Below are 27,827 nucleotides of genomic sequence, written 5' to 3' on the forward strand. Positions count from 1 at the left end.
GCTACGTAAATGCTGACGAGTCATATATCTTTTACAGCATGACCGGCTAAAGACTAAAACTGAGCTAAAAATGCAGCAAGTGTTAAAAAGTAATATAGCTATTAATACATACATCTCTATATTTTCACTGTGTTTCTATTAAACGTTATATTGATTAAAGACATGTTTCATACAGACATATACAGAGCACATGGTAAATGCAATATCTGTTAAGATCCCTCAATAAACACAAATCGTGGAACATTATACAGCCTAGGCGCCAGCTGCTGTTAGCTATAATGGGCGCCTCCCATATAATAACAGTACGTTCACCTACTAACATTGCATTCAGATGGAAAATGAGCATTATCTATGGATAGTTAGTGCGGCTCAGGGCTACTTACCTGCATCTTCTCAATCATTTCAAATAAGTCAGAGTTCTACAAAGAGAAGAAAGAGAAACGCGTTAGTCAGCATGAATATATACATACCAAACGCATTTCACAAATGGGGCTCAGTCTCGCTCTATCACTAAAGCCACACTGACCGCGACCATGGTGTATATGTAAGGTGGGTGACAAGGGTCCTAGAAGCTTCCAGCATCTAACGCAGTGATTCCCAACCTCAGTCCTCAAGGCACACTAACAGTCCTGGTTTTGGTGATATCCAGACTTGAGCACAGATGGTTAAATCAAAATAACTGAGGTACTAATTAAGTCACCTGTGCTCCAGTATGGCTATCCTCAAAACCTGGACTGTTAGTGTGCCTTGAGGACCGTGGTTGGGAACCCCTGATCTAACGACTTATCATTGGTGGGTATTTAATATTCGTTATCTCTACAAAGTGTGGCTGCTTTGTCTCTATTAGCTAACAAGGTGCCATATGCTAATATTTTGTGGAGAATACTGGATATAAGTTGCATTTATGTATCAATGTATCCAAAATCGTCCTAATCCGCACATAATTGGGGCACGTCGCTGGCTCCAGGTGCGCTATGTTATAACTAAGAAGCCAAGGACATTCGTTTGCAGTATGACCTCTCTCCGCTTCGGGACAGACAGACCCTGAGCCCGTCCTTTCCAAGTACAGCGTCTGCAGTGCAGCAATGTGCCCCTGAACTCCCAATAATAAAGAAGAGCATAAATGTCGAATATTTATTTTGAAAAATGAAACTTTCCTCCGACGCTGCTAGAATTCAGTCTGCGCCCCGCGATTCACTGCACAGAATGACTGTAATGTACAGGGACAGGCTGGAAGGGAGACGGAAGAGGCAGGCATGGTTACTGTGATACACTTCACACAGAAAATGGCAATTCATGGAGACAGGTTCTTCCGAAGCCAAGAATAAAATGTGACCTGTAAACATCTGTCATGAATAAGTCAGAGGGATGTACAGAAAGCAGAAGCAAAATGCAGGGTGCTCATGACAGTATCTGAGAATGGAGCCAATCCAACCGTTAGGACAGAGGTTCCCAAACTCCTCCATTACAATCCAGATTATAAGGATAGTCCAGATGGGTATATCAAATGGACTGAGGTATTAATTAAGTCACCTGAGCTCAAGCATTTATATCCTTAAAACGTGGACTGTAATGGCGGAGTTTGGGAACCGTTGCACTAGGAACCAGTGACATCCCTGAGACTGCAGCCTATCAATTCACTAGTAACCAGTGACATCCCTGAGACTGCAGCCTATCCAGTCACTAGTAACCAGTGACATCACTGAGAATGCAGCCTATCCAGTCCCTGGTAGCCAGTGACATCACTAAGAATGCAGCCTATCCAGTCACTAGTAACCAGTGACATCACTGAGTATGTAGCCTATCCAGTCACTAGTAACCAGTGACATCACTGAGAATGCAGCCTATCCAGTCACTAGTAACCAGTGACATCACTGAGAATGCAGTCTGTCCAGTCACTAGGAGCCAGTGACATCACTGAGTATGCAGCCTATCCAGTCACTAGTAACTAGTGACATCACAGAGTGCAGCCTGTCCAGTCACTAAGAGCCAGTGACATCACTGAGAGTGCAGCCTGTCCAGTCACTAGGAGCCAGTGACATCACTGAGTATGTAGCCTATCCAGTCACTAGTAACCAGTGACATCACTGAGAATGCAGCCTATCCAGTCACTAGTAACCAGTGACATCACTGAGAATGCAGCCTGTCCAGTCACTAGGAGCCAGTGACATCACTGAGTATGTAGCCTATCCAGTCACTAGTAACCAGTGACATCACTGAGAATGCAGCCTATCCAGTCACTAGTAACTAGTGACATCACAGAGTGCAGCCTGTCCAGTCACTAAGAGCCAGTGACATCACTGAGAATGCAGCCTGTCCAGTCCCTGGTAGCCAGTGACATCACTAAGAATGCAGCCTGTCCAGTCACTAGGAGCCAGTGACATCACTGAGTATGTAGTCTATCCAGTCACTAGTAACCAGTGACATCACTGAGAATGCAGCCTGTCCAGTCACTAGGAGCCAGTGACATCACTGAGAATGCAGCCTATCCAGTCACTAGGAGCCAGTGACATCACTGCGAATGCAGCCTATCCAGTCACTAGGAGCCAGTGACATCACTGAGCATTTCATGAAGCACTATACTAACGCCTCACACAGACTTACCACATGTAATAGAGGTACACTGTCCCCTCACACATGATTAATATTGTACTTGAAGCTAAGCTGATGAGCATTTGACTTGGAAAGGGGAATATTTAATTTCATTGAAAAGTTGGCGCCAGGGAGGATTAACACTTATGTGACATTTACATTTAATCTCATACAGATTTCTCTGTCTCTCAGTACACAGATGCGCATTTTAGATTCCTCATGGCATTTCCAGAGAGGGACGGGGGGACGGTGACATTATGCACCTCGCTGTACCTTGGGTGTGCCACAAAGAAGCACGACGTGCATTGGGCATGCTCTGTATTAGACCCTCATGTGTGGATGAATTGCCCACCCTGGTAAAGCGCGGTCATGGTGAATGACAGACAGGTGTCCGGAGAGAGCTGATGAGCAGACATCACAGTACCCAGCATACAGCACCAGCAGCACCGATCACACTGATCAGGGCAAGAGAGTGACTCAGATGAAATGTGCAGAAATTTCTCTTATAAAATAACTATTATTGTGGATGAAAACGCAGAATACACAGAGTACAGCGCGATCTCTGCATATAAGTATATGGCTTTATAATGGGAGAGCAGCCGTTCCCAGCTGGAGACCCTTCCAGGAGGATAGCACAAACATTTTCATGTTAATTCTGGGCCCGATCTCATGTGACAGACCCCGCAGGGCGCTGTGACAGTGACAGCACAATCTGGCTGCCGGGATCCAGGAAACCAGCAGCGAGGGTTCCATAGTCACCTTGTGTAACAGTCTGATACCAGACAGCTCTGCCCTCCAGCCGGGGGTCTCCGGTGTGACACAACCAGGAGTCAGCTGGCTACCCTGGGCATAGACAGCGGTACCTGGCGTTGCCGTAATGCGCTTTCTGCTTTCACACAGTTGGATGTGCGTATTCTTTTTTTTTTTTTCCATCAATAAATTTTTATTGAGAATAAAATAGAAAAAATGGGGTACAGAAAAAGGGCCATAGGGGGTAAAAGAAAACACAATAACAATGAAAATTATAAGGTATGAACAGGACATCCATAAATATCTAACAATTACTACAATACAAAATATAGCAAATAGATAGACTAAACATCTGAATCTCCCGAGGGAGGTTCATTTAGATTGCAAGGGGAAGACGGGTCCAGAGGGCTAATTCTCGCAGAGGGGGCACCTCTACCATCCGTGACATAGACATGCCATGGGTACCACTTTACAATAGGTGAAGATGGAGCCGTAGAGTAACTAGCATCCCTAGTCTCCATTTCGAAATGAAATTGAGTTTTTGTAACAACTTTGGCAAATGGGGGGGGGGGGGGGAGGGGACTTCCAATGTTGGGCTATTGTAGCCCTAGCAGATATTAAAATATGACCAAGAACATAACGAGCAGGTTTGGGAATAGTGAGAGGGTACCAATGTGAAAGGGCTAGAGAGGGATCTAGAGGCAATGTGAGACCTAAAACTTCCTGTATAAGGGAAAATACTTCTGTCCAAAAAGGGCGTAAAGAGGGGCAGTCCCAAAAAATATGAAAAATCGTACCTTCAGAGTGGCATAAACGCCAGCAAAATTTAGAAACCGTAGGCCATATCCCATGTAGTTTAGTAGGTGTCAAATATAGTCTGTTTAGGAGTGTAATATGCATTTCAGCGTGATTAGTGCATTTAGATAGGGAAAAAGAGACTGAATGGATAGATTCCCATTGTTTAAGGGTAAAGGAACATTGAAGATCAGCCTCCCATCGAAGCTGAACAGAAGGTTTGGTCGTCTGGTCAGCAGGAGACAACAGTATGTACAAAAAGGAGATGGCCCCACGGGAAGATGATCTAGATAGTCTATTTAGAATTTGGTCTGGTGGTGTTTGGAGCATGGAGGGGCCGGTATTAAATTGAGCTATCCAGTGATGGAGTTGAAGATAATAAAACCAAGCTGATGGGCCCAATTCAAATTTGGCACATAAATCAGAAAACGGTAAAATAGAGGACGGGGAAAGAAAATCTGCTAGGGACTGAGGGCCTCATTCAGAGGCGGTCAGAGGATGCAAGCGGTCGCTCAGAAACTGGGCGGCCGCTTGCATCCTGACCACCCGCCTCTGTTTCGGTCGTTAGGCTGTGGGTTTACACCCACAGCTCTAACGACCGCTAGGGTGATGGTCGCGATGGTCATAGACCATCGCGACCATCGGGGCTTACGACGAAACCCTAGGGTAGGGTCTCACTTCTCGTAAGCCCCGGAGAGCTTCTGGCTCTGTCAGAGCCGGAAGCTCTCCACTGACATCACTAGTGATGTCAATGGGGCCTTCCCCAAACGGCAGGCGTTCCCATGGGAACGCCTCCGTTTGGGCTGCCGCCCCCCCCGGCCCGCCCTCCAAACGGGGCGAGCTGTCGGTCGTAGCAGGTCTCACGCATGCGCACAAAGGAGCCGGCTCCCTCGTGCGCATGCGCGCTGGACAAATATCGAGGCGGCCGTGCGGTCGTAGACCGTACGGCGGCCTCTGAATGAAGCCCTGAATACCTAATTGCATCCAGTAAAACATATGGAGATTGGGAAACAAATTATCTAATACTTGGGGGGATATGGTCCTAGTAGGGAGAGTGAAATTAAAATGAGTTGGGAGCCTAATATCCCATATCTTTAGGGTATCAAGGGCAGACTTGGGAAGTAATGGGGATTGTGGGCGTAGTTGTTTAGGTAACCATAGAAGGTCCGATAAAGGGATTTCTTGAAAAAGGGCACGTTCTAGGTCCACCCAGGGCTTAGTGTGGGGGGGGGAGAAACCAATCACAGCTGAGAAAGGAGGGCAGCTTCATGGTACCTAGGTAGGTCAGGGAGATTGAGGCCTCCTTGTTGTTTAGAGCTTATCATACGGTTATAAGCTATTCTAGGAGTTTTGTGTTTCCATACATAAGACGTCATCAGTTTCCGCATTTGTTGTAACATTTTACGGGGTATTGCGTATGGTATAGCATGGAACAGGTATATCAGTTTTGGCAGTAACATCATCTTGAATGCCGCTAGACGGCCTAACCAGGAGACCTCATGATTCATCCAAGTATGTGCGTATTCTACACACCAGCATTGTGTTCATGGTGACAAATCGCCTCAGCATTCAGGTCCTATGTCCCCCTCCCTCGTTTGTTACATCATGGATGGAAAGAAGAACAAGCAACACACACGCACACACCCACACATTACTTACAGCCGGGTTCTCAACTCCAGGTCTTCAGGTACCACCAACAGGTCATGTTTTCTGGATGTATTTAATCATGCACAGGTGAGTTAATCTATTTTGCTGGGTCATTCATTTTCTCACATGCTTCCACAGACAGAAATCCATAAAACATGACCTGTTGGGAGCAGTTGAAGGTTGAGACCCACTGACAGAGAATACTGTATACACCCAGCTTAAGAGAGGGACTCACTAATCTGACAATTCAAAGAATGGAGGATCTATTTAAGCAACATGCTAATACCATGTCAGCGATTCTGTTCTCATTACATCACGAAAGTAAAGAAAAAGAGCCATGTCCTTTTCTTCCATAATGTGATGTCTTCTATAAGTACCAAAATGTTGAAATGTATCTACCGTATATACTCGAGTATAAGTCGACCCGAATATAAGCCGAGGTACCTACTTTTACCTAAAAAAACTGGGAAAACTTACTGACTCGAGTATAAGCCTAGTGTGGGAAATGGCAGCAGCTGGTAGTGCCCCCAGTAGTAATTCTCCTTGGCTGTGGCCCCAGTAGTAATCCCTCCTGGTAGTGCCCCCAGTGGTAATACCCCCTTTCAGTGCCTCCGGGAGTAATCCCCCCCTGGTAGTACCCCCAGTAGTAATCCCCCCTTTTAGTGCCCCCTGTAGTAATCCCCCCCTGTAGTAATCCCCCCCTGGTAGTGCCCCCTGTAGTAATCCCCCCCTTGTAGTTCCCCCAGTGGTAATCCCCCCTTTTAGTGCCCCCTGTAGTAATCGCCCCCTGATAATGCCCCTTGATAGTGCCCCCTGTAGTAATCGCCCCCTGGTAGTGCCCCCTGATAATGCCCCCTGGTAGTGCCCCCTGTAGTCATCGCCCCCTGGTAGTGCCCCCTGTAGTCATCACCCCCTGGTAGTGCCCCCTGTAGTCCCCCCCCCCCTTGTAGAGAGAGACGTGAAAAGAATAAAAAAAAAAAAATCACTTACCTGTAACTCCCGCTCCTGGTCCCGCCGCTGTCCGCTCCTCCGGCCGCTTTGCATGGGAGAGACGTCGTCATGACGACGTGTCTCCCATCACCCACTGCGGGAGCCGGAAGATGGCTCCCGCAGTGGGAGCAGCAGCAGCCGCTGAGAGTCTGACAGACTCTCAGCGGCTGCTGATTACACCAAACACGCAGCTGCCAGCTCCGGCGGCTGTGTGTTTGGCAGTGTGTAGCGCTGACCGGACGGACGCTACACTTGACTCGAGTATAAGCCAAGGGGGTACTTTTTCAGCACATTTTTTGTGCTGAAAAACTCGGCTTATACTCGAGTGTATACGGTATCTATCTATCTATCTTTATAAATCTATCTATCTCATATCTAGCTAATATCTATCAATCTCATATATCTATCTCATAATCAATTTATCTATCAATCTATATATCTATCTATATGTCTGTCTATCTCATATCTATCTATCAAACTATCTATATATCGGTCTATCTAACATCTATTTATCTATCAATCTATATATCTGTCTATCTATTTATCTATTAATCTATCTATATATCTGTCTATTTATCTCATATATATCAATCTATCTGTCTATCTCATATCTATCTATATAATATCTATTTATTTATCTATCTATCTCATATGTATTTATTTATCTGTCTATCTCATATCTATCAATATATGTCATATCGATCTATCTATCTAATATCTATCAATCTATCTGTATATCTCATATCTATCAATCTATCTATACATCTCATATTTATTTATTTATCTTTCTCATATCTATCTATCTATCTCATATCTATCTCTCATATCTATTTATTTATCTTTCTCATATCTATCTATCTCATGTCTATCTATCTGTCTATCTCATATCTATCAATCTAATATATATCAATCTCCTATCTATATATCTCATATCTATCGATCCATCTATATCATATCTATTTATCTATTTCATATCTATCTATCTCAAAAATCTATCTATCTTATATCTATCTGTCTATCTAATATAATATCTATTTATTTATCTACCTATCTATCGATCTACCTATCTCATATATATCTATCTGTCTATCTTACATCTATCTATTTAATATCTATTTATTTATCTCATATATAGCTGTCTCTCTCATATCTATCTATATAATATATATTTATCTATCTCATATCTATCTCATATAAATCTATCTATATATCTCATATAAATCTATCTCATATCTATCTCTCAATCATTCTCATATATATCTATCTATTTATCTATCTATCTCATCTATTTATCTATCTCTTATCTGTCTATCTCATATCTATCTATCTATCTATCTATCTATCTATCTATCTATCGATCTGTCTGTCTATCTCATATCTATCAATCTATCTATATATCTCATATCTATATATCTATCTCATGTCTATCTATCTCTCATATCTCTCTATCAATCTCATATCTCTCTATCAATCTCATATCTATCTATCAATCTAATATCTATCTATCTCATATCTATTTATCTACCTATCTCTTATCTATCGGTGTAGGAATTACAGCGGTTTCTATATGTGCCTCCCACTTTTTAAGGGGCCAAAAGTAATGGGACTATCAACTCAAAAGCTATTTCATGGACAGGTGTGGGCTATTCCCTCGTTATTTCATTATCAATTAAGCAGGTAAAAGGTCTGGAGTTGATTCTAGGTGTGACATTTGCATTTGGAATCATTTGCTGTCGACTCTCAATATGAGATCCAAAGACCTGTCACTATCAGTGAAGCAAGCCATCATTAGGCTGAAAAATCAAAACAAACCCATCAGAGAGATAGCAAAAACATTAGGTGTGGCCAAATCAACTGTTTGGAACATTCTTAAAAAGAAAGAACGCACCGGAGAGCTCAGCAACACCAAAAGACCCGGAAGACCACGGAAAACAACTGTGGTGGATGACAGAAGAATTATTTCCCTGGTGAAGAAAAACCCCTTCACAACAGTTGGCCAAATCAAGAACACTCTCCAGGAGGTAGGTGTATATGTGTCAAAGTCAACAATCAAGAGAAGACTTCACAAGAGTGAATATAGAGGGTTCACCACAAGATGTAAACCAATGGTGAGCCACAAAAACAGGAAGACCAGATTAGAGTTTGCCAAACAACATCTAAAAAGGCCATTACAGTTCTGGAACAACATCCTATGGACAGATGAGACAAAGATCAACTTGTACCAGAGTAATGGGAAGAGAAGAGTATGGAGAATGAAAGGAACTGCTCCTGATCCAAAACAAACCACCACATCAGTGAAGCATGGTGGTGGTAGTGTCATGGCGTGGGCATGTATGGCTGCCAATGGAACTGGTTCCCTTGTATTTATTGATGATGTGACTGCTGACAAAAGCAGCAGAATGAATTCTGAAGTGTTTCGGGCAATATTATATGCTCATATTCAGTCAAATGCTTCAGAACTCATTGGACGGCGCTTCACAGTGCAGATGGACAATGACCCGAAGCATACTGCAAAAGCAACCAAAGAGTCTTTTAAGGCTAAAAAGTGGAATGTTATGCAATGGCCAAGTCAATCCCCTGACCTGAATCCGATTGAGCATGCATTTCACTTGATGAAGACAAAACTGAAGGAAAATACCCCAAGAACAAGCAGGAACTGAAGACATTTGCAGTAGAGGCCTGGCAGAGCATCACCAGGGATGAAACCCAGCGTCTGGTGATGTCTATGCGTTCCAGACTTCAGGCTGTAATTGCCTGCAAAGGAATTGCAACAAAGTATTAAAAAGTGAAAGTTAGATTTAGGATTGTTTAGTTTGTCCCATTACTTTTGGCCCCTTAAAAAGTGGGAGGCACATATAGAAACCGTTGTAATTCCTACACCGTTCACCTGATTTGGATGTAATTACCCTCAAATTAAATGTGAAAGTCTGCAGTTAAAGCACATCTTGTTTGTTTCATTTCAAAGCCATTGTGGTGGTGAATAGAGGCCAAAATATGAAAATACAGTCAATGTCCGAATATTTATGCACCTGACTGTAGCTGTATCTCTCATATCTCTCTGTATAATATCTATTTATCTATCTCATATCTATCTATTTCATATAAATCTATCTCATATCTATCAATCAATCTCATATCTATCAATCAATCTCATATCTATCTAATATCTATCTATCTCATATCTATTTATCTATCTAATATCTATCAATCTCATATCTATCTATCTCATATCTATTTATTTATCTATCTCATTATCTATCTGTCTATCTCATATCTATTTATTTATCTATCTAATATCTATCTATCTATTCCATATCTATCACTATAAATCAGAGGGGATGCAGTTGCAGCCGCCGGTCTCAATACTGACACCTGAATTCCAACAAGGGACTTAAGATAGGCTATCTTAATCCGGACAGCGGAAGGCCGAAGGCCGCCGGACCGAACGAGGTAAGTCCGGGGCGCCCTTAGCTTTAGCGCGCGTGGAGTGGGGGGGGGGGGGTTAGGTTTAGGGAGCGGGGTTAGGTTTTAGGGAGGGGTTAGGGTTAGGCATCCCCACGGGAGGGTTAGATTTAGGGTGCGGTATGGGGGGTTTAGGGTTAGGCACTAGGGGGGAGGTTAGGGTTAGGCACCACTAAGGGAGGGTTAGGGGGGTGGAGTAGGGATAGGGTACTTACCTGCCCTGTCGGGATCTTCTCACTTCGGGATGCCGGCGTCGGGATATGAACCGGCGGCTATTCAGCTGCCAGGACTTCATACCCATTCCGATTATATTATTATCCTATATACATTACACTATAGAGCAGAGTATTTATTCTATATACATCACACTATAGAGCAGAGTATTATTCTCTATACAGTACACTATAGATCAGAGTATTATACTCTATACATTACACTACAGAGCGGATAATTATTCTCTATACATTACACTATAGATCAGAGTGTTATCCTCTATACATTACACTATATATCAGAGTATTATCCTATATACATTACACTACAGAGTGGAGAATTATTCTCTATATATTGCACTACAGAGCAGAGTATTATTCTCTATACATTATACTATAGATCAGAGTATTATTCTCTATACAGTACACTATAGATCAGAGTATTATACTCTATACATTACACTACAGAGCGGAGAATTACTCTATACATTACACTATAGATCAGAGTGTTATCCTCTATACATTACACTATATATCAGAGTATTATCCTATATACATCACACTATAGAGCAGAGTATTATTCTCTATACAGTACACTATAGATCAAAGTATTATACTCTATACATTACACTACAGAGTGGAGAATTATTCTCTATACATTACACTATAGATCAGAGTGTTATCCTCTATACATTACACTATATATCAGAGTATTATCCTATATACATTACACTACAGAGTGGAGAATTATTCTCTATATATTACACTATAGATCAGAGTATTATCCTCTATACATTACACTATAGATCAGAGTATTATCCTCTATACATTATACTATAGATCAGAGTATTATCCTCTATACATTATACTATAGATCAGAGTATTAGCCTATATACATTACACTACAGAGTGGAGAATTATTCTCTGTATATTGCACTACAGGGCAGAGTATTATTCTCTACACTTTGCACTATAGATCAGAGTATTATCCTCTATACATTACACTATAGATCAGAGTATTATCCTCTATACATTATACTATAGATCAGAGTATTATCCTCTATACATTATACTACAGAGCAGAATATTATCCACTATAGAGTATAAAACAGAACAGAGTATTATCCCCTGTATATTACACTATAGATCAGAGTAATATCTTATAAACATTACACAATAGGTCAGTAAATTTATTATTTATACAATACACTGTAGATCAGAGTATTTATCCTCTATATATTATTATTATTATTATCCTTTATTTATATGGCGCCACAAGTGTTCCGCAGCGCCTTACATAGTGCATAAAACTAATAAGTGAACAAGAAACAAGTAACTTACAGTACATTACGGTGCAGGACAAGGACACGATTTATATACATTGCTGCAACAGCGATTAACGCACTCACAATAAGCAGCCGGGAGCTGACAGTCATGTGTTAGGTGCCCTCATGGGGAGTAAGGAGTAGAAGAAAATGTAAAGAGAAGCACAAGAGGGTAGAGGTCCCTGCTCGTAAGAGCTTACATTCTAAAGGGGAGGGGCAGACAGACAGGCGTGACACAGAAGGGGAAGATAGTGAGGAACGAGCATGTGGTGGGTTAGGATGAGAGCTGGAAGGCTATGATGAAGTAGTGGGTCTTGAGAGCCCGTTTGAAGATTTGTAGAGAGGTGGAGAATCTGATAGGGAGAGGGAGAGAGTTCCAAAGGTAGGGAGCAGCACGGACAAAATCTTGGATGCAGGAGTGGGAGGAAGTAATTAGTTGGCAAGAGAGGCGGCAACATTACACTATAGATCAGAGTATTATCCTCTATACATTACACTATAGATCAGAGTATTATCCTCTATACATTACACTATAGATCAGAGTATTATCCTCTATACATTACACTATAGAGCAGAGTATTATCCTCTATACATTACACTATAGATCAGAGTATTATCCTCTATACATTACACTATAGATCAGAGTATTATCCTCTATACATTACACTATAGATCAGAGTATTATCCTCTATACATTACACTATAGAGCAGAGTATTATCCTCTATACATTACACTATAGATCAGAGTATTATCCTCTATACATTACACTATAGAGCAGAGTATTATCCTCTATACATTACACCACAGAGCAGAGTATTATCCTCTATACATTACACTACAGAGCAGAGTATTATCCTCTATACATTACACTACAGAGCAGAGTATTATCCTCTATACATTACACTACAGAGCAGAGTATTATCCTTTATACATTACACTACAGGAGTATTATCCTCTATACATTACATCACAGAGCAGAGTATTATCCTCTATACATTACACTATAGAGCAGAGTATTATCCTCTATACATTACACCACAGAGCAGAGTATTATCCTCTATATATTACACCACAGAGCAGAGTATTATCCTCTATACATTACACTATAGAGCAGAGTATTATCCTCTATACAATACACTACAGAGCAGAGTATTATCCTCTATACATTACACTATATATCAGAGTATTATCCTCTATACATTACACTACAAAGCAGAGTATTATCCTCTATACATTACACTATATATCAGAGTATTATCCTATATACATTACACTACAGAGTGGAGAATTATTCTCTATATATTACACTATAGATCAGAGTATTATCCTCTATACATTACACTATAGATCAGAGTATTATCCTCTATACATTACACTACAGAGCAGAGTATTATCCTCTATACATTACACTACAGAGCAGAGTATTATCCTCTATACATTACACTATATATCAGAGTATTATCCTCTATACATTATACTATATATCAGAGTATTATCCTCTATACATTACACTACAGAGCAGAGTATTATCCTCTATACATTACACTATATATCAGAGTATTATCCTCTATACATTACACTACAGAGCAGAGTATTATCCTCTATACATTACACCACAGAGCAGAGTATTATCCTCTATACATTATACTATATATCAGAGTATTATCCTCTATACATTACACCACAGAGCAGAGTATTATCCTCTATACATTACACTACAGAGCAGAGTATTATCCTCTATACATTACACTATAGAGCAGAGTATTATCCTCTATATATTACACCACAGAGCAGAGTATTATCCTCTATACATTAGAGATCAGACGACTAATTCCCTATGTATTACATTATAGATTAGAGTATTATCCTCTATACATTAGAGATCAGACGACTAATTCCCTATGTATTACATTATAGATTAGAGTATTATCCTCTATACATTACACTACAGAGCAGAGTATTATCCTAAATACATTACACTATAGAGCAGAGTATTATCCTCTATACATTACACTACAGAGCAGAGTATTATCCTCTATACATTACACTATAGAGCAGAGTATTATCCTCTATATATTACACCACAGAGCAGAGTATTATCCTCTATACATTAGAGATCAGACGACTAATTCCCTATGTATTACATTATAGATTAGAGTATTATCCTCTATACATTAGAGATCAGACGACTAATTCCCTATGTATTACATTATAGATTAGAGTATTATCCTCTATACATTACACTACAGAGCAGAGTATTATCCTCTATATATTACACCACAGAGAAGAGTATTATCCTCTATACATTAGAGATCTAATTCCCTATGCATTACATTATAGTAGAGTACGGGTATTTATCCTAACCCAAGTGATCACAGTACGGTTACACAAAGCCGCACTGCTCACACTCTGCAAAACACAACTGTCCGGGGGACGCAATCAGGCTGAAGTCTAAGGGGAATATATTTACTAACGTGCGGGATTATAGCAGTGGAGACATTACCCTATAGCAACCAATCAGACTCTAGCTATTATCTAGAGTAGAATCTGACTGGTTGCTATGGGAACACCTCCACTTCTATAAACCCGCACTTTAGTAAATATACCCCTAAGTGTCAACAGTTCCTCCCATGTTACAACAACAGCGGCTCAGGAGCCACTTACCTGGGACCCACTCATCCCACAATATACGTATGCTGTGTGTCTCTGTAACGGAGTCCCTGGTAGCTACAGACGGAATGTTATATATCTAGAATACGTCATACTCTGCAATTGCATTAATTATATACATGGAGGCCCAGTGGTTTAATAATAACATCTGGGCCATCATTCAGAGATGCATAATTAGAGTTTAGTAGTATAATAATGGAGGCCAGCCTCTAATTAGATACCTGCTTTTATCAGGGGACAGAGCGTAACATCCAACCTGCACTAGGTGTGTAACTCACCAAACACGTTACATGAGACACAAGGACCTTCCTAATCCAGGACGCTGATAATAACTCTCATCACTCCGCAATTATCTACAAATCTGCTACAAATCCCGGTCTCTCTGTGAGGATCTGAAAGGATGGAATGATCACATGATCTCCCACTTCAGGTGAAGCTTCCTGAGACGATCGTGGACTTAGCGGCAGATCCACTAATCACAGTTATGCGTCTGATCCGCTGTTTGTGAAAAACGCCAGTTTGTCAGTTCTACAAACAAATCCAACTTCATCGGTTCGTAGGCGAAGAATCGTCTGCAGACCCTGATCTGTACTTTTTGAAATACGCGACTCGTGATTCTGGTTCAGCAATTAGGGCTAAAATTTGTATTTTATTATTAATAATAATAAAAAAAATAATTAATTATAGCGTATTTGAACCTTTGTTATTTAGATCCAAAGGTGCATACACATGTAACGATTTTTTGAACAATTTAACTATAACAATGTCGTTATCGTTCAATCGTTGAAAAAATCGTTCAATATCTTAGTTATAACGATGAACGATTATCGTTCATGCGCGTTCCCGTTTGTAGTTCATTCTGACTGACCAACTGAACGATTTTCATTATGGGAAGTTACAAACATCGTTTGTAGTTCACAAAATCATTCATTACACTTTAAAAAATTTGACAGATAATCTGACAGAAAATCGTTCATAAAATCGTTGGTAACAAAATCGTTGTGTGTGTATGCAGCTTAACTGACAGCCCCACTACGCTCGATCCCTGCAATAAGAAATGCCAAAATGTTCCAGAACTAGCTTCAACGGACGCAAGGCCAAACCTCTCTGGCTTTCTATCATTTTTAACGTTTCTAAGGTTCAAGAACTTTTCCAAATTTAGGGCCTGATTCAGAGCCACTCGTAAGCGGCAGCTCGTTCGCTCTGAGCGATGTTTGCCCAACTGCGCATGCGTACGGATCGTTATACGCATGCGCGAACCAGTCAGTGCGGCCGAAATTCATGTGCTCACAAAATAGCGAATGCCTGCTAATTTGAGTGACAGAAAGAGGCGTATGTGGGTGGTAACAGGGGAAGGTGCTTGAAAACGGGGAGTGGATATCCGATCGCAGGCGTGCTTAAAGGTCAAAACGGGCGTTTTATGGGTGTGCATATTTAAAACAGCAGCGTCATTGACCATGTCACTGGATTATTTTATAGCCAGAACTGCTCGCAAAATTGTGGTAGCAAAAACCAACCACAAGAATAGCGAGCAGTTCATACCCTGTTCGATGTACTCGATTAATCTAATAAATAGCGGACATGACGTAGGATGCGAGCGGCCAGGGGGCGTAGTTTCCCAAAAACCGACCGCAAGTTTTGTACGCTCGTTCAGACCTAGAAGTGTGAACAGACCGCAAACAGCGAACGGTTCATTTGAATAGCCACCCCTATTTTCTGGACGAGCGAGCGCTAATTGCGTCCGGCTCTGAATCAGGCCCTTAGAACTCTAGGGGTAAATTTACTAAAGTGAGAGTTTTTAGAAGTGAGTTTTAGAAGAGATGTTGCCCATAGCAACCAATCCGTTTATGCTTAACATTTAACAAGCACCTTCTAGAACAGTGATTTTCAACCTTTTTTAACTCGCGGCACACTACACAAGATTTTAAAATTGCCAAGGCACACTATCCGGCGATGCAGTGTGCGCGGACTATGAAAAGACACACTACATTAGTTCCCACAGGAACAAAACACACTACAGTACATTGGCCCCCACAAGAATAAAAAACACACTACATTGGCCCCCACAAGAATAAAACAATCCCATTGGCTGGCCTAACAGAAAAAAAAACCCACATTGCTCCCCACAAAAAAAACAAACAACCATACCACATTGCGCCCCACAGAATTGCTCCCCACAGAAAAAGATACCTATGGCTGGCCCCACAGAAACAAAAAACAAAACAAAACACATGGTTCCCCACTAAATAGGCAAATATATGGCTGGATAACATATGACTGGTTCTCACTAAAAAAAATGACATGACTGGTTCCCACGAAAAAATAAACTATGGCTGGTACCCACGAAGAAGAAAAAAATGTCTGGTCCCCACAAAACCCACATTTCTTCCCCCCTTGTCACTCACACTGCAGCAGGATCGCGTGCGGGCGGGCTTCCAGGCAGGCTGCAGAGCCTGCCTGGACAGAGTGCGGGCTGGCTGATTGGCGCAGGGCGTTGGCTGGCAGAGCGGGCTGGAGGGCAGTGGACAACGCGGCGTGCGTGACCTGTGATGTCACGCCGCCGCATCTTTGCAGGTCACTACCCGGTCCCGCCTGAGTCTCCCAGAGGAGCTCAGCGGCCTGGGATGCTGAAGTACAGTAAAATGTGCCCGGTGGCTCTGACTTCACAATCGGCCACGGCACACTAGTGTGCCGTGGCACACCGGTTGAAAACCGCTGTTCTAGAAGGTAATAGCTAGAATCTGATTGGTTGCTATGGGCAACATCTCTTCTAAAACTCCCTTTTAGTAAATGTACCCCCTAGTTCTAACCAAAAGTCCAAAACCAGAATATTTAGGTGCAGCCCAATTTCCATACACCCAGCAGAAGTAAAGATGGAAACGGACCTGACTTTAAGATGCTCGAGTGATACAACAGGATTCTCTGGACCAAATATAGGTCAGGAGCATGGGGCTGCAGCATTCCTGTGCTGGGTGATTATGGCGCAGTCACGGCTTGCCTGAGGCGTTCACTATTACAGTACTGTGCAAATTGTCACTTTGTGCCAAGAGGACACAAAATGCCGTCCTAGACAGCTCACACATAAGTCTCTTGGGGGCAAATTTATCATAAGCTGAAAAAACTTGTATGTGGAAACCCATGTAACTAGCAATACTGCCATACCAGGATTGGATGGCGTGTGTGCGTATATTGGTATAACCCGATGGTTAGCATACATCTCTGATGGTTTATGGACCACGCATGCCCAGAAGCCGTTCTGCGCCTGTGCGGAAGGGGTCCTGCAATCTAGCTCGCAGACCCCCTTCCCCTAAGCCGCAGCACGACTGACATGCTTCAGTGTTTGGCGGGCAGAGCGGGGACGTGTTGCCCCTGTTTTCTGGGAGGGGCGAAGCTAGGGCCTGCGCCAGTGGATGCAGACTGCCTGGCCTCGCAGCTGCCAGGACCCGGCTAGGCGGCGGTGATCTTCAGCTACCGGAGCCTGGCCAAAGAAGCAACCATCGCGACCATCGGTTGCGATGGAGATCCCAGGTGGCGACCCCAGTCACAGCGCTGAGATCGCAGATGCAGCCAGGAGTTGCCAGTTTCCTACATACACCTCCGGCTGCATTTACATTTGAGATGGACGGAATTGTACAGCCGATAGTGGGCCTGATTCAGACCCGGTCGCAAGCACTGTGCGCTCGCAACCGGGTCAATGGTGAGCCGGCTCCGTCATGCGCATGCGCGAGACCCGGATAGCGACGGGCACTCCGTCACTCGGGGTCTCGCAACAAAGGGGGCGAGCTGTCGATGTTGAGTGACAGCTCGCCCCCTTTGGTGGGCGGGCCAGGGGAGTGGCTGCCCAAACGGAGGCGTTCCCATGTGAACGCCTCCGTTTGGGGGCGGCCCCACTGACATCACCAGTGATGTCAATGGGAGAGATTTCGGCTCTGTTAGAGCCGAAATCTCTCTGGGGCTTGCGGCAACGAGACCTTACCACAAAGGTCGCGTCGCAAGCCCGATGGTAGCGATGGTCTTGACCATCGCGACCATCTTCCTGGCCGCTCGATATAGTTGTCAATCACCCACAGCTATACGAGCGGCCAGGAGGCCGTTCAAAAAAAAAAAAATAGCCCGGCCCTGATTCAAAGCGAGCACTCTGTCAGAGTGTCCAGCTCTGAATCTGGGCCAGTGTGCGGCTCTGCAATTTCATCCATCTCTGAATCGGACCCAGAGACTTATCTGCGACACTACTCAGCTGTCACTGCCCCTGTAACATCCAGCCCTGTCCTCACTAACACATCACTCATCTCCTCATATACTCTGTGCTGCTGGTGACCCTGCTCCTCCCAATATATAACTCTCAGGGCCTGATTCAGAGCCGGACGCTCTGACCAGAGCGCTCGCTCTGAATCAGGGCTGGGCTACCTAAAATTGGAGCGGCCTCTTGGACGCTCGCATAGCTGTGGGTTACCACCCACAGCTTATGTGAGCGTCCATGATGATGGTCGCGATGGTCAAGACCATCGCGACCATCGGGCTTGCGACGTGACCCTGCGGTAGGGTCTCGCTGCCGCAAGCCCTGGAGTGATTTTGGCTCTATCAGAGACAAAATCACTCCCACTGACATCACTAGTGATGTCAGTGGGGCCGGACCCAGACGGTAGGCGTTCCCATGGGAACGCCTCCGTCTGGGCAGCCACGCCCCCGGCACACCCACCAAAGGGGGCATGCTGTCACTCACCATCGACAGCACGCCCCCTTTGGTGCGAGACCCCGAGCGACGGCTTTCCCATCGCTCACCGGGTCTCGCGCATGCGCACGACTGAGGCGCCTCCGTCGTGCGCATGCGCATTTGGGTACCATCGACCCGCTTGCGAGCATCCTGCGCTCGCGAGCGGGTCTGAATGAGACCCTCAGTCTGTGGCTTCCTGCTGCCTCCATTCCCCTCCTCACATCCTGTCACATGCAGCCCTGTCCTCACTTACACATCACTCATCTCCTGATATACTCTGTGCTGCTGGGGACCCTGCTCCTCCCACTATATAACTCTCAGTCTGTGGCTTCCTGCTGCCTTCATTCCCCTCCTCACATCATGTCACTGCCCCTGTCACATGCAGGCCTGTCCTCACTAACACATCACTCATCTCCTGATAAACTCTGTGCTGCTGGGGACCCTGCTCCTCCCACTATATAACCCTCAGTCTGTGTCTTCCTGCTGCCTTCATTTCCCTCCTCATATCATGTCACTGCCCGTCACATGCAGTCCTGTCCTCACTAATACATCACTCATCTCCTGATATACTCTGTGCTGCTGGGGACCCTGCTCCTCCCACTATATAACTCTCAGTCTGTGGCTTTCTGCTGCCTCCATTCCCCTCCTCACATCCTGTCACTGCCCCTGTCACATGCAGACCTGTCCTCACTAACACATCACTCATATCCTGATATACTCTGTGCTGCTGGGGGACCCTGGCCCTGATTCAGAGCCGCTCGCTAGATGCGATCGCTCGCACAATGTGTATGCAAATTGCGTAGGCAGTAGAATCGCACAGCAATGCATTAGCACGCCCAGTATTTCTTAGAGAGCGATCACATAGTGTATGCAGACACCCACCAGCCTGTTTTAAGATGCCCACTTGTGCACGTCATGTCCAGGAAGTGTATGCAACCATCGTTACATCGGGTAACATCGGATGCGATCGCAGCGCTTGAGGTTGACCATACCCTGCCGCAAGCACTGCGAGCACTTCAGTGTAAAAACCGGTCAGGTGACGTGTACTATGATGCTGTCCTATAATTATGCGCACCTCTAAAACGCTGTTGAGATGCTCAGGCACGCCTGCGTTTGCACCTCCACTCCCCCTGTTATTAATGGCCAGACCCTGTTACCACCTACAAACGGCTTCCCCTGTCACTCACTCTGCTGGGCTGTCTATGCGCAGCGAGCGAGTGCATTGTGAACTTTCGCTACGGTATGCGCATGCACACTGCGATGCATACACACTGCATACCATCGGCAGCAGTGAGAGTGTGCATCTTAGCGAGCGGGTCTGAATGAGCTCCTCTGCTCCTTCCATTATATAACTGTCTATGGCCTCCACTATAGCAGGAAGACGCGCAGCGTGGGGTAGTGGTAACCAGCCTTAGACAGCTCAGCCCAAATCTGGAATCCATAGGAAAGTGGAGATGAGGTCTCCCCACTAAGGATATCCAACAGCCCAGGGCTCTTTGATGCAACCCTGGGACATTGGATGCCGAGGTTATGGAAGCCTTGCTAGGACCAGTAGTCCACCTGTAAAGAACAATATTATATTCATGTTAACTTATTGTTGAAGGCCAGAGAGTCTGGAGAAGAGCCCTGTGCTGCTGGATGTCCTTAGGGGGGACACCACATTTTTTGTGGGTGTCTCACCGTCGATTAGGATTTCAGTTTAATTCTGAACAGTCTAGTACTGGTTGTCACTATGGCAGGAGGACCCCCCTATTTTTCACTACCAGCCAGGGTTAAATAACCCAGGGCTGGAAATGAAATGGGGGAACGCACATGTCCTCGTCTAGCTGGATCATGAAGGCGCAGTGATTGGGATCCAGTCTTTCAGTTTCATTGGTTTTAAATATGACATTTATAAAAATAAAAAAATACATTAAAAAAAGAGAAAAAACCCTTTAAACACTGTAAAAATACTTTACTCAGAGAATAGGCGTCACGTAGGCTGGCGCAGAGAGACCACGCTGCAGGCAGATTATACAGAAAGATAATGTTACTGGAGGAAAGACGGATATTAATGTCTGACCCTACAAGGTTCTAGGCATCACATAACATCACCTACAGAGAGACAGAGGCACTATGGGCCGGGAGTGACGTATGGGGGCTATCGGGATTATATCATGTGCGCTGAGGACACAGGAAACCCATGCCAGTGTAAAGTGTATTAGATGCATTCTGTCACTCACTGGGCACCTGATAAAACCACCAGACCTCACATTTAGGGACACTCACAGATTCTGGGGACTAGCGTCATTGGCCCCCCAGCTCACCTGATCCCTCCTCTCGTTTCTCAGATTCTAGTAAATGTTCTACCCACTCTCACCTTTATCCAATGCTACGCTCCGGGCCGGCCCTGAGCATATGCAACCTAGGCACTTATCTGGGGCGAACTAGTTCCAGAAGGGGGCGGTGTGCCACACTGCCAGCCATCCGGGATTACTCCGGACAGTCTGGAAATCTGGACAGTTGTACAGATGTGTCCCATCAGATAATTTCTCACTGTCACGAATGGCGGCGATAAGAAATTATAATTTTCGGGTCAAAAACCCGGAGTATCAGCTCCCAGCGTCGACCGAGGAGCCACTTTTCCTATTAGGCAAAGACCAGCAGCCAATCAGGAGCGACCGCAGTAAGCGAAACACGGCCTGCCCGATCTCATCACTCCTCCTATTTGCTCCGGCTTTTATTGGCTGGCGCAAACTCAGTTCAACGGCGGAGGGGGATCACAGAAGAGCTCTGGAACAGGTATTAATGACCCCGCTCTGGAAGACAGAACAGGCGGCAGATGGAAGATAAAGAACGCTGTGTCAATTCAGAAGACTACCGGATGCCTAAACCCTGGTGGCAAAAGGACTCTTGCAAAAGAGTTTATACTGGCTCCCTTCCTGTTCAGGTGAACTCCGGTGAGAGATAAGTAGCCAGCGGAGTTAAGCCAGCGCCCAGAGGCAAGAGAGGATCTGGCGTTTGGCAAGCTGAGGAATGGCGCTGACCCCTGTGGGGAAGGGTCGACACAGACGGTACTGTACTCTGTGCTTTCCAAAGTTGGCAGAGCTAGTAAGATCCCATTAAGACGCCCTTTCTTTACTCATTACCACCCTGGACCACCAGGGTGTCAGATATTAGGGCATGGATGCGGCACCCTTAATGACTTGCCCAGGGCACCAAATTGGGCATGGCCTGGCTACGTTTTCCCTTTTCATGGAACCTAATCTAGTGGGCAATACAGACATACAAGAAGGTATCCACTGACAGTCATGGAATGGATTACATAGCGACTATCCTTGTACATATTATTATTATCAGTTATTATATAGCGCTAGCGTATCCCATTGGGCTTTACAATTAGGAACAAAACAGTAATAAGACTAATAAGACGAAACTAGGTGATAACAGACAAGGAGGGAAGAGGGTCCTGCTCAAAGGCTAACACTCTATAGGGAAATGGGAATTTGATACATGAGGATAAGTGCTACATATTATATTGCAAATGGTTACTATATGATATAGTCACAGTACTGGGTCAGTGGGACGTGTGAGTGTACAGAGGAGAGATAGCTGGGCAGGATGGCTTACGGAGGTTATGTGGGTGGTTCTGGGATTTAAGAGCTGCCTGGGAGGTGAGTTATCAGCGGATGCTAATTATTAATTGCGGGATATCACCTGAAAATAACAGCAAAAAAATGTATCCCCCAGATGTATCTCCTGTCTTAAGCAGGAAAAGCAGCCCCCCAAAAAATCTATAAGGGCTACCTTCTGTCCAAACACACCAAGCTCCGCAATGCAATGGCGTTATGGTGTATCCTATAGGCACCGGGAGAGGGATCTGCGGTACAGGGTACATGCACAGCAGCTAATACGATCACTTTACTTTTACACATCGCAGTGACGGGTACCTATCGGAGACCCCAACCTTACACGTGTGAGATGACACATGCCGGCGGTAGATAATTTCTAATTGCAGCGAATGGCGACGATAATAAATTTTAATTATCGGGTAAAAAAACCCCTGATAATTAGTAATTGGGCTCCTTAGACCACATAAACCGGCACCGAGTGGCACAATTAACTCCTAGTTAGCCACACACACGGCTGACTGTATGGTTGGAAATACTGCGCCAATTTGCAGTTGTTGCGCTGATATTAGAGTATAGGCGTAATTCACTTTAGTGACGCTTTGTGGAAGGGGTCTTCCTGCCCCCCTTCCACAAGCCGGCCTGACACGGAATCTGCATGGGTGCTAACCGCCGTGCTCTGCAGCCCGAACATACGCAACTGCTGGGTGATTCAGAGACGTACAGTACAGATCTCTGCCGCATTTACATATGCAGATGAGTCGGTATAAATGTGGGCAGTCACTGGCGGCGTTCCATCGCAGGATTGTATTGCGCACTGTGGGCATGTAGAGGGCGTGTTGGCTGGAATTGTGGGCTAGTTAAAGGGGAGCACACGCAGACAAATCTATGCGCCAAGGCTGGTGTAAATCCACGCTGATGGCGACTAGGAGTCGGGCTTTATACAGCGCAATGATGCGAATACGGGAAGCGGTTTGACCATATAACAGAATGAGCCGTCATATGGCCGATAAGTCCCAGTACAGACATAATCTATCTGTAAAGTGTGTAATAATCTCCCTAATAACATACAATAGTAACACGTAATATACAGTAATGCCCCACACAACGCCTCTGTGACCCCAGGCTGGCAGCACCAGGGCACACCTCACAATACTTGTGAATGATACTTGTGCATACATCGAGGCTGTGACTGTAGGTCACTTGTTACTGACACCTTTCCTGACATCAGATCCGGGTAAATAAGCCCCTCACAGGTCATACAACTGCGAGGGGGCTGTAATCTCCATCTGATCAGTAGTACGAATGCCCGGCTAGCATCACCCCCAGCCCCTGCACAGTGTCTCCCAGGGAATGGGCTATTTCTGTGCCTCATCATCCCCAGAACTACTGACCTGAGAATAAGAAGAGAATTGTGATGGGACAGAGAGGTATTATACAGGCAGGCGAGGTGGTGGCATGTTCCTAGGCTCATCCATAGTAACCCCCTATTAGCCGTACAGTGCCATCATTCAGCAACACATACTCCAATACTCAGTGACTGCTCCCCATATACTATACACTAACACAATACTCTGCTCCCCATGTAATATACACTAACACAATACTCTGCTCCCCATATACTATACACTAACACAGTACTCTGCTCCCCATATACTATACACTAATACAATACTCTGCTCCCCATATACTATACACTAACACAATACTCTGCTCCCCATATACTATACACTAACACAATACTCTGCTCCCCATATACTATACACTAACACAATACTCTGCTCCCCATATAATATACACTAACACAATACTCTGCTCCCCATACACTATACACTAACACAATACTCTGCTCCCCATATACTATACACTAACACAATACTCTGCTCCCCATATAATATACACTAACACAATACTCTGCTCCCCATACACTAACACAATACTCTGCTCCCCATATACTATACACTAACACAATACTCTGCTCTCCATATAATATACACTAACACAATACTCTGCTCCCCATATACTATACACTAACACAATACTCTGCTCCCCATATACTATACACTAACACAATACTCTGCTCCCCATATACTATACACTAACACAATACTCTGCTCCCCATATACTATACACTAACACAGTACTCTGCTCCCCATATGCTATACACTAACACAATACTCTTCTCCCCATATACTCACACAGTACTCTGCTTCCCATATAATATACACACACATTACTCTGCTCCCCATATACTCACACAGTACTCTGCTCCCCATATACTCACACCGTACTCTGCTCCCCATATAATATACTCACACAGTACTCTGCTCCCCATATAATATACTCACATCGTACTGTGCTCCCCATATAATATACTCACACAGTACTCTGTTCCCCATATAATATACTCACACAGTACTCTGCTCCCCATATACTCACACAGTACTCTGCTCCCCATATAATATACTCACGCCATACTCTGCTCTCCATATAATATACTCACACAGTACTCTGCTCCCCATATACTCACACAGTACTCTGCTCCCCATATAATATACTCAAACAGTACTCTGCTCTCCATATAATATACTCACACAGTACTCTGCTCCCCATATAATATAATCAAACAGTACTCTGCTCCCCATATAATATACTCACACCATACTCTGCTCCCCATGTACTCACACAGTACTCTGCTCCCCATAAAATATACTCACACAGTACTCTGCTCCCCATATACTCACACAGTACTCTGCTCCCCATATAATATACTCGCGCCATACTCTGCTCTCCATATAATATACTCACACAGTACTCTGCTCCCCATATACTCACACAGTACTCTGCTCCCCATATAATATACTCAAACAGTACTCTGCTCTCCATATAATATACTCACACAGTACTCTGCTCCCCATATAATATAATCAAACAGTACTCTGCTCCCCATATAATATACTCACACCATACTCTGCTCCCCATGTACTCACACAGTACTCTGCTCCCCATAAAATATACTCACACAGTACTCTGCTCCCCATATACTCACACAGTACTCTGCTCCCCATATAATATACTCAAACAGTACTCTGCTCTCCATATAATATACTCACACAGTACTCTGCTCTCCATATAATATACTCACACAGTACTCTGCTCCCCATATAATATAATCAAACAGTACGCTGCTCCCCATATAATATACTCACACAATACTTGCTCCCCATGTAATATACTCACACAATAGGCTTCCAGGGACACAGGAGGCTCAGGGGACACATAGCCATTGCTGCCAGCCATCCTGCACCCACACTGCTCTCCCCTCATCGGCTACAGGCTCACTGACAACTTCCCAAACTTTCTGCTGCTCGCCACCTTCTGGCTGCTGTGCCCTCCCTCCCGGCTGCCTCTCATGCCTTCACGCTCTGCCAGACTCCCTGTACATGTGTGTTTAATGGGCGTGGAGCCAGGCACTGAGACAGCTGCTGCCAAGGAGGCAGGTACAGTACAGTCGCACAGCCAGCCGCCCCGGAGCTCTGATCAGTCAGGAAGAGAAGGGAACAGCTGTTCTCCCAGCACAAACCAGGAAGAGAGAGAGTGGTGCCTGGTGATGTAAGTGCAGCAGGGCCACCGACGGGGTCCGCTCACTCACACTGGGCTGCAGCAAAAGGCTTCCCTCCATCCGTCTCACCATGACCCAAGAGCTTGCCATCTACTCTTAAGTCATGTGCTGATTTAAAGTTTTGCTAAGCTGATCATTATTCTGTCATTGAATCTTGCAGCGATGTACTGTATGGGTTACAATCCAGACTGATCCCACTCTGGAACCCAAGAGCTTGCAATCTATTCCTGCAGCTGAGCATGCAGTGCACGATTATGGATCTTTGTTATATTAGCTTGCCATCTATCCCTACCTCTCACGTGGCAAGGTAACGTCCCATGACTTACTATACTGAAGGTGCCCACACACTAGGCAATATTTTACATGATCAGCCCGATTCCGACGCATCGGTACGACAGATCGTGTAAAATATGTCCTAATCGTGACTCTCTACTCATGATTACGATGCCGATGTGCGTACCCACTGGTTGTACATCACATCTTCAGACCTTGCCTGCTGCAGGCAAGATCTGAAAATCTTATCACGATGCACTGGAATAGTTAGGATGCACGATAGATTGTGGGTCAATTTGGATTGTTTTTAACACGAAATCGTGCCCACGACTGCAGGGGGAGCAATCGGACACGATATTGGATCGTGACCTGAACGCCTAGTGTGTGGTCACCTTTATACTGCGCTTTGTAGGGTTACCACTCAGACTGGACCTCCTGGATTTATTATTAGCAGTTACTTATGGAGCGCCAGCGTATTCCGGGAACATCACAGTAATAAATCTAGGCTGCTTAATAACACAAACAGGGGAAAGAAGGGCCTGCGTGCAAGGTTACAATGGTTGACCCAAGAGCTTGCCATCTATTCCTAACTTTCACAGAGCGAGATACAGAGCTGCAAATTTGTACCCAGTGGCTGAGCGCAAATATGCAAATAAGGCAGCCGCCGGGATCTGTATTGAGACGTGCGCCGGCGGCTTCACACATCCAGGCAACTGCGATCAGAGACGCAGCCTAGGTCACCGATCAGTCGATTATAGGACTTCCAAGCAACCCTATGGACACCGGAACTGAGACGCCGGAGTTATTTTCATTGCGTACGGTATTGCAATCACAGGGCAGAGACACGCCCCCTAAACGTTGCCACCTCCCCACTGCCGACCACACACACGGTCCCTGCCTGTCAATCAATTTGCGAATCATTCCTCGCTGCGAGCGAAATCGGTAATGGCGCTTGACGCATGCGTAGCGCAACTCAGAGAGACATACGCAGACCACCGATAATCGCACAACTGTGCAAACAGCGGCACTGCGTCCATCCCTGAATCATGCCCACTATCACTTGCTCATTGAAAGTTCCAGTTCTAATAGTAATGAGTCTGTAATGAATAATATTGCGATGTGCTATCACCCGGACGGGTCACTGCGCCCATCTGTGTGGCTGACTC

At 44.6% G+C, this 27,827-nt stretch overlaps 1 protein-coding gene across 13 annotated transcripts in view; it reads right to left on the bottom strand.

The window, feature by feature from the left end:
• Positions 1–27,827, bottom strand: part of RAP1GAP (RAP1 GTPase activating protein) — a 269,542-nt gene that overhangs the window by 66,734 nt on the left and 174,981 nt on the right. For 12 of the 13 annotated variants that reach the window (XM_088459482.1, XM_088459487.1, XM_088459489.1 and 9 more), the window contains one exon: positions 384–419. In XM_088459482.1, coding sequence (XP_088315608.1) covers positions 384–419 — 36 coding nt within the window. Of the gene's footprint in view, positions 1–383; positions 420–26,006; positions 26,321–27,827 lie in introns of those variants that run through there. The other variant, XM_088459481.1, reaches the window with a different exon arrangement.

Source organism: Taudactylus pleione, unplaced genomic scaffold, assembly GCF_031769625.1.
Source record: "Taudactylus pleione unplaced genomic scaffold, aTauple2 ptg000912l, whole genome shotgun sequence".
Classification (NCBI taxonomy): Eukaryota; Metazoa; Chordata; class Amphibia; order Anura; family Myobatrachidae; genus Taudactylus; species Taudactylus pleione.